Below are 9,229 nucleotides of genomic sequence, written 5' to 3' on the forward strand. Positions count from 1 at the left end.
TCTCCCACAACACACACCCACACACACACACACACACACACACACACACACACACACACACACACTCACTCTTACTCAAACACATGACTGAGAAGCTGCCCAGCAACAGTTATAGTTGTGGTCAGTGTAGTCTCCATAGTAAATGAATACATAAAAGGACACATGAGGCCCTTTGGTCTAAAGGATCAAGGGAGGTACATAAAGTCTATCAATAGAGAAAATGGGGTGAATCAGAATCATCAACACAGGGTTTTGATTATATAGTGCACATCAACGTAAAGCGGTTTCAGATGGTGGAGTCAAACATTGCTAAACATTAACAAAACGGACCAATGAGGTGAATAGCAATGTGTGTGTCTGGTCCTATGGAATCGTGCAACTACTGCTGTGTTTACCGATAGCAGGGATATGTGTGTGTGTGTGTGTTTTCACACACAGCTATATAAGCTTCACTTCAAGGACAAAGCTGTTAATTAAATGTGGAAGGTTTTCCATTTCCCAAAGTGACCCTCCCTGAGTGACCCTGGATTGACAGAAAACTCAGACGTTCTAAATTTCAGAACAAATTTTCATCTCCAACACTCTTTACTTTTCTTTTATGCAAAATTCAGACACTTTTATTTCACACCATCATCAATCAAATTATAGAACCAGAACTAAAGGTTGTAATATACAGTATACTATATCAGTGTTGTTATGGTTAACTAAAACGAATAATAAACTAAAAAAAAAAAAAAGAAAAATTCAGTAATACAAAAAAATCTAATATAATACATAAAATAAAATAAACACTATATATGAAAAATGTTTACTTAAAAAACTGAACTAAAGTTTAAAGTACTAAATTTACATTCAACATAAATATAAATAAATTAAAGCTAAACAGAAATATTTTTAAAAATGGCAAAAGCACTTAACAAAATTACTAAAACTGAAACTAAAATGAAAATAAACTAAAAATAGAAGCTAAACTATACAAATCTAAATGTTAATAAATATTATAGTATATAAACAATACTAAAAAAATAACATTAGAGTATATAAATATAATTCATATAAATATTCAGCTGTTCCATTTTAAAAGGAAAATGTATCAGCTGTATGTAAAGTGAGCCACATTTATTTTTTGGCTTTTTTTATTTAACAATTTACTCGTGGAACCATATCAAGATCCCGGTATCTCTGAAATTGAACCATATATTGCCTTTAAAATTAGGACACCATAAAAAAAGTAAGTTTGTTAGTCTGACTCTGTACTAATTATTGATTTGTTTAAAAATGAAAACCAAAGGTGATATTTAAAGGTAAAAAACAAAACAAAAACAAGGTATATCCCCATTTACACACGTAATTGTGTTTGTATGAGGTGGGTGTGTGTAATGCATCAAATCAAAAACAAGTTAAACAGCCTTCTAAATGACATGCATGGCACTCGGGAATGGAAATCTCCCAGCATCCTCACGGAGACTTCCTTTTTGAACAAGAGCCAGAGATCAGAATTAAGAGCATAGATCTCTTCTCAACAAATACTACAACATCATCCACTCATTTAGCTTACAGCTGGAAGAACACAAAACCAATATGAACTTAAGCCGAGTCTAAATCAAACCAATAAGCATAATCTCTACACAAACATACAGTAACATGAATACATATTTATCTAATGGACATATTAATGTTTATTCTCTCTTCTGTCATTCAGAAAGCACAACAGAATGCATAATGAGGATGTAAAATGCACCTCTTGGTTGCTCTATACGACGTGTACCTACATCCAAGTTAATAAGTACATGAATTACTGTGTTAAAACAGACAAGCTGGGGCAGAGAGCAGGTTAAATGACACATACCGATACCGAGGTGATGTCTGAACACGCCTTTTACCTGAGTTTATGAGCTGACGTAACACAAGGAGTGATGCTCTGAACATAAAAGCAAGACACAGCATTACGATAGCTTCCATCCAAACAAACACTCACAACTCCCACCCACCGCAATTAAAATCACCCAGGTGAACTCCCCTAACAAACAATTCTTTAAGATATGTCGTTATCAGGGACAGTTTCTGCTGGTCTGTCAGTAAAGCTTCACATGAATCTACAATCAAACAGAAAAAGTGTGACAGTGGGTGCTTACAAATGAAATAAATAGATCAAAATCACCAAGCCGCCCTCAACAAAGAGCTTCAGTGGAATTTCAACTTGATAAGTATCTCAAACAAATGGAAAACAAGGAATTTCCTCACAAGCTTGTGAGTCTGCAAGCCTCTTGACATGAGCCTGATGTGTTCAAGCATAGCGTTAGTAGACATCTGCCGTTGGTACTTCTGTTTGCAGACTTTCTATGACCACAGAGGCTTGCATGCAGGCAGGAAACCGACAAACATCAAAAACAAAACACAGTTGACAAAGTCTTAAAATGAGACTCTAAAATATGAAGCAGTCAAGCTTACTATACCATGAGAGATTCTCCACTGAAGTTGTCCTTTACTAATTCTCATATCCCAGAAACAACAAACCGAAGTCTCTCCTCAAAGTCTCAAGTCAGTCACGCTGTGAGAGCTGCTCCCTTCCAACCCAAACTTCCCCTCCTACTCGTCCTGTCCCTCCTCCCTTTCCCCACTGTCCCTCCCCTCTATCCCTCTTTCCTTCCTGTTAACATGCCTGGGAAGTCTCTCCACAGCTCTGGACACTCCTCCTAAAATCACATGGTCACCAATAGAGTCATTTGGTTTTGTCAAATCAGAGGCCAAATGCATGAATATGACAACTTAACAACTTTCATGTTAATGTCAAATCAGTATAGTTTTTTCATTTAGAAAAAAAAAATTGCACTTAAACACCATACATTTTCAGTTTGTTTTTTTTTTAATGGGAAAAAGTGGTTATTTCAGCCACAGTGGCACAACTGAATTATTAAAAGGTCAATTTCTCCCAGAAATAAAATAAAAGTTGTCACTTTTATGTGACAAATTTGTATTTTAATAAATAAATAAAAAATACTAATTTGTCTCATAAAAGTAACAACTAATTAATTGATTGATTTTAAAAATTGCAACTAAACTTGATAGCCGTGAATTTTCAGCTTCAACATCTTGTTTTTAATGAGAAAAAGTGTTCTTTCTGACAATTTCAACACTTTTGTCCAAAAAAACAAAACCTTTAAAACTGACTTGCCATGCTATAAACTAGTTAAACAATGTTTTCTTACTTTTATTCTTTAGTTTTGCACTCCTAAAATGCTAAATTGAATTCAAATAGATCAAACGTCTCACAAGACTCTTTTCTGATCCAATCTGTTGTTTTTGTGTAAAAGCCCCTAAGAAACACTTCTGGTAGTGGTCAGATGAACTTGAAACCAACTTTATTATACAGGGTTTCCTTAATACAAATTATGCAACTAGTCTTTCTGGCAGCCCACTGACTAGTCGACTTTAAAAATATGCAATTTTGCACATCTTTATTGTCAGCTCCACAACTGCTAACTGAGCAGAAATTACTGATACCACACAAATTCCACTGCTCTACAAAAAGACATTTATGAGGCTATTAACAGAGCAGGATGTCTTTTGACTGTGTGACTGTGAAACAGATTAATGAGGGTTAGGCTGGCCTAAGTCCTTCTTTGACCTGTCACCATACATTTTGTGCATGAGTGCTCATCCCTGGGCCAAAAGAGAGGCCACATTAGAGGAACAAAGGAGAGCGAGAGAGGGGGTACAGCACAGGAAACAGAGGTTTGGGTGAGATTGCATTCGTCACAGACTCTTTTTCTTTCTATCTATTTCTCTTTATCTTTGTCTTAAGGAAGGCCTCCAGTAGATCCACAGGATGTGACCCACAAAAAAATATGACTCACACAACCACTCCTGCCTGTGCCCTTTAGACTTACTCAATAACACATGTTGGCATGTTGTGGACTGCCTAAACTCAAATGCTCCAAACCCTGGTTGATTTAAATGAAGCATTATATTCCATAAGCAACTCACAGTCCATCACCAGCAACAGGAACAAACTGAAAAAACAACACAAAATTGTATGGTGTGTCATGGTTGTTGCTGCACTTTCAACTCTTATTGAGCAATGGGAAACCCCATCACTGCTGCAGCTGGGAACATCAAGGAATGAGTCACAATATACAAAATAATTAAAGTGTAAAGACGTCAATTTGTGACATCAGTTTATACTCACTGACTCTCACAGACAACAGATATGCATATAATGGATCAGTGTTATTTTAGCATTATTTAAACACTATTATAGTTGTCATTCATATTTTAAATTAGCTTTTATTTTTATATTTTGAGCTTTCATTTTAATTCTAGTTAAATTTCAGTTTATTTTTATTTCAGTAGTATTTTAGTTCAGTTTTAACTTTTATTTATTTCCAGTTAGTACTTTCTCCAAACTAACTTATTTCAGTCATTTGCCAAGGAAACATTTCTGTTTATTTAGTTACATTTTTTTATTTAATATTTATATTTTAATATATTTATTTCAGCTTCACTGAAGTTAAAAATGTTTGTTAAAGTTTTAGCTTTAGTTAATAATAGCATAAACACACTTTCAAGCAAAACTGACTTCAGTTCATACAAACACTAGTAAAAAGCACATTTAGACTAGATGGTTAAAAAAAAAAAGAGTGAAATTAGTTCTTAAACAAGTGATGGCATCATTAGCTTACAGATGCTACTTGTGTTTGATATCTTGTTATGTAATGCAATGACGTTCAGACAAATTAGTTGTGACCTAGATGGCATGAAATCAGAATGATTAAACATGATCAGATATGAAGGGTATGATAACGGATGTTTTTTATTATTTTTTTACAGATATGGATATCATCAGTCACCCTAGATAGCTCTCCATTTCTAGTAACTGTAATGTAAACAAATACACACAAAGCAGTAGCAATAAGAAGACAGTAGCAGAGGTGTTTCCTTGTAGTTCTGTAGATGCACCAGAAACCACAAGTCACACGTATGCAAAACATTTTCCCTAAACTGTCTAATCATGCAAATACAACCACACTGGCCCCAGTCCCATCTTGTCTGCCCACAGGAGAAATAGCATTCCTCTGCTTTTTCTGAGAAAGCACTATCCCATTATACTGTGATACACTGGGGCAACTGGATTCCCTGCTGTCCTCTCCGAGAGGGGCCGGCTGCCCACATGCATGCATTCCTGCTCTGTGAATCACACTATAGCAGCCTGGTGTGATACATTTAGAGAACAAACTTATTGAGTTAGGGCAGGGATTGTCAAGTGGTGGGTCACGACTCAAAATTGGGTTTCATGTTATAGGTATAAACAATGCGAAATGAAAGTAAGATATAAAATAAGTAAAACTGAATAAAATAAAACAAAACTGCATATTTATGTTAAATAATTAGGCTTATCATACATCAACATACAACAGTAAAAAATAGACAAAGTAAAAGAAAATATTATCCAGACTACATTAAAAAAACGTTTATGATGACCACAATATGTTTTATATTGTTAATTACTTTATTTTTCTTTAATTTTTAAAATTCCTAATTTAATAATTAATATTAACATTTTAATTTGCTTTTAAAGACATTTTTGTTTTACGTTTGTACAATTTTGGTACTGTATTGGGTCATCACTTATGTCAAATGTAAAATCTGGGTCCTGAAGCAAAACCAGGCCACAGGCTGACGCAGACAGACAGAGATGGTCTGTTGTGAATATACAATGACAAGGCAAGTATTTTGGGACAACGGAAAAAGAGGAAAACTGGAGGAGACATAATAAGAAACACACAAAAATCATGCTGTCCTACCGCAGTAACCGAAGTGAAGCAGTCAGCTAATCAGAGGCATGCCACAAAGTGACCCCTCCTGTCTCCACTGGGATAAATTGTTTCTATATCTAGTTTTGTTTTTAAGTCTTGCATACGTTGTTTATTTCCCTGTGCTGTCTGTTTCCGTGTCTAATGAGGACAAACAAGTCTGAGCATTTGCCAGGCAGTCATGAATGCAGTGCTGTTCTGCTCAGCTTTGTGTATATGACAGTATGGGGTGGTGGGCAGAGAGAGAGAGAAAGACAGACTCCTTTTGGAGTCTAAAAATAGACTGACGGGACAGTTTTTGACACGGTGGCTGACGCTGCACATTCTGAGCTTTGGAGTGGGATCAGGTGTGTGAATCCACAGAGGACTGAAATGCCACAGAGACTCTCAGCAGCAAGCAAGCAAAACATCTTCCCTCTCCTGCCCAAATCCTCCAATAACATTCATTTTTTAAAACAGACATTCATTAAGTAGAAGCTACAGTTTAAGAAGCCTGTTTTTAATATGAAGAAGTGATCGAACTGTACTTTCATGCTTTAAATGTTCCTTTAAATTTCCAGAATACAGAAGTGCCTTATTGCATTTACTAATATGGTTAGTAGATAATAAAACAATAACGTAAAAACTTAAAATAATATTTTAAATGTTAATTTATCATGTCATTTATGTATGCATGTGTGTTTTATTTATATTTATGCTACATTTTTAATGAGTGAATATAAAATAAAGGGTAAAATAAAATACAAATACAATAAAATAGAAAATAAAACAAAACAAAATACTGAACAAACAAAAAAATCTAATACCCAAAAATGGCCCATTAGCTGAATAAAGGTCATGAAGAAGGGAAATAGGGTCAACTTTAAAATCCCTCAAGACAATAAAGGAACTAAGAAAAAAATACATTCAGTACAAACACATATTGGTACCTCTATGAGCTCTGGCCGGAGGTTGATGGTGTAGAGCCAGTCTGTGAGTTGTGGGTAAGAGTCCAGCGCCAGCGGTCTGTCACTCTCTGGAACACTCTGCTTCCACTCTAACTGTTTACTGATGTACTTCACCAGCTTCACCTGTAGATGGCGATCACACACACACACACACATACACACACACAGACTTATTAGACTGGTGTAGCAACAGCTTTGAGAGACAACTCATTGAGTCATCTGTTTGCTTTTTAAATTGACACCATCTATCCCTAATTATTTGTTATACCTTCAAAAGAAGAGAAATTAACCTCTTATTAACTTAACATGAAGCTCTTTGTAGATTAAGATCCTTTGAGAAAAGGATCATCAGGATGACGTTAGACACAAAGGCAAAAAAAAAAAAAAAAATTATAATTTCATGGCATATGTTTCAGAGCACTTCAGAGAAAAAGAGCTGTTTCAAAGTCCCCAGTTAGATGCCACAGAAGTTTGAAATCAGTACACCAATGAGGGACAAGCATGTTGATAATTCAGCATGAGCATTTTTCTCTAAACCTTCGTGTCCGCAAGCAAGCGTTGCACACAGAATGCAAAGTGAGAACAGAGCAAAGGAAATCCCCATGTGTGACTTCATCGTAAACGGTGGGCAATGAAAATGTGTGTTGTGCGTGTGTGGTGTCAGTAAAACAACCGAATACAGTGCAAACAAACAGTGTACACAAACACACCACACTCTCTTTTTCAGTTCAAGTACCAGCCAGTGCATCCATCCGTCATTTTTTTACCATCACTAGACTGATATTGGGTTAAAAATAACAAGCCAATAACGTACAATGCCCACAGGACAAAGATGTTTCAGACGTGCCCTCCCTTTGTTGCCGTAACGCTCCCACTGCAATAAACAGTGCTGTCTATAAATAGACACTGGTTATCATGGCAAGGGAGTCTGGACTCTTTCTCATGGGGGCGTCTGTTCCGCCACTATGGCAACCCTGGCTGGAACACACTTGGCGGCTGCAGCCAGAGTCCCATGTGACATCATGGAGCAGCGAGACACTGCGGTCCACAGGTTAACAGAAACCACCACACACCTGCCTCTACAGGTACAAGTTCAAACACCTCGGAGACAACCACAGCTGCAACTATGCTCATAAAGAAGAGGCCGTTTTCACTGACTAAAAGCTATGAAGATTGCTCAGAAATAAAAAGGTTACTTTAGGTAAAATTAGGTTTAAGACTTGGTTCCATAGGAGGTTTGGTGTTTAAGTTAATTTACTTCATTTACTACAAACTGCATGAAGTGGAAACAATAGTGGTACTCACCTTGTTTGAATATATAGATATTAGGGGTGTAACGGTACACAAACATGACGGTTCGGTACGCACCTCGGTTTTGATGTCACGGTTCGGTACAGTTTTGGTACAGCAATTTTTTTTAATTCAACAGTGGTTTACTGAACAAATTGCTCTTTCTTTAAACTCAGTTATAATTAAAATAAATGTTCTTAAGAATAAAAATCTACCTCGGCTTATGCTCTAAACTATAGTGAGCCCTTTTACATTAGGCCTACTATAAGGTTACTGTTAACAACAGAGCCCAAACTTAAATTTAATTACTATTTATTTTTTAAATATAACAAGCAACACTCAACTTAAAAAAAATGTATGCAAACATGTAAATTGCACATAATGCAGTTTTTAAATTAACTTCTAAATTATAAAAATTCTGTTTGTTGTTGAAATATATTCATTTACACAGTTCCTCGCATTACTCGTTTCATAACAGATTTTTTTAAACATTAAATAATTAAGACATCACTAACAGGTCAAGTAAAATATAATGAGTATATAGTCTATATTTCGCCAAATGCTCTCCTCTGCACTTCATTGATAGCGCACTAACGAGCTGTGGACACTGATGACTTGCCTGAGGTAAACAAAACGCTACGTGACATTTTGTTTACAAGCTGTTTTATTGCCGTCTTTCCCAAGTTGAAACACTGATTGAGCGATTACATGAGGCGTGAGATGTTCATTCATGTTTATTTCACGTTAAAACTAGTAGTAAAGAGATAGGGATGATCGCGCTCCATGCTGCCGCTTGCATTACAGCGATCTGTCGCGCCACATCAAAGAGTGCCAAAACAGCATTTATTGTTTAAATTTCCTGAGCTGTAGATATAGATATTAGTTAGATATAGCTATACACTACCATGCAAAAAAAAAAATTTTTGTAAGAAAGAAAGAAATTAATACTTTTATTTAGGAAGCATTAAATTGATTGGCTGTAAAGATATTCATAATGTAACAAAATTTTTCTATTTCAAATAAATTAATTTTGTTCTATTTATTTTGTTTCTATTCATTAAAGAACCCTGAAAAAAAGTATCACAGTTTCAGAATCTTCAAGGAGCGTTTTGGCAAAGCTCAGTCGTGACTGCATGTGGCCTTTCTTGAGGAGTGGCTTTTTTCTTGCAACCCTCCCAT

At 35.7% G+C, this 9,229-nt stretch overlaps 1 protein-coding gene across 5 annotated transcripts in view; it reads right to left on the minus strand.

The window, feature by feature from the left end:
* Nucleotides 1-9,229, minus strand: part of ksr1b (kinase suppressor of ras 1b) — a 42,329-nt gene that overhangs the window by 15,429 nt on the left and 17,671 nt on the right. For 4 of the 5 annotated variants that reach the window (XM_016478881.1, XM_016478873.1, XM_016478868.1 and 1 more), the window contains exon 2: nucleotides 6,743-6,883. In XM_016478881.1, the coding sequence (XP_016334367.1) occupies nucleotides 6,743-6,883 (141 nt within the window). Of the gene's footprint in view, nucleotides 1-2,456; nucleotides 2,561-6,742; nucleotides 6,884-9,229 lie in introns of those variants that run through there. The other variant, XM_016478887.1, reaches the window with a different exon arrangement.

This window comes from Sinocyclocheilus anshuiensis, unplaced genomic scaffold (assembly GCF_001515605.1).
Source record: "Sinocyclocheilus anshuiensis isolate Anshui unplaced genomic scaffold, SAMN03320099.WGS_v1.1 scaffold1170, whole genome shotgun sequence".
Lineage (NCBI taxonomy): Eukaryota > Metazoa > Chordata > Actinopteri > Cypriniformes > Cyprinidae > Sinocyclocheilus > Sinocyclocheilus anshuiensis.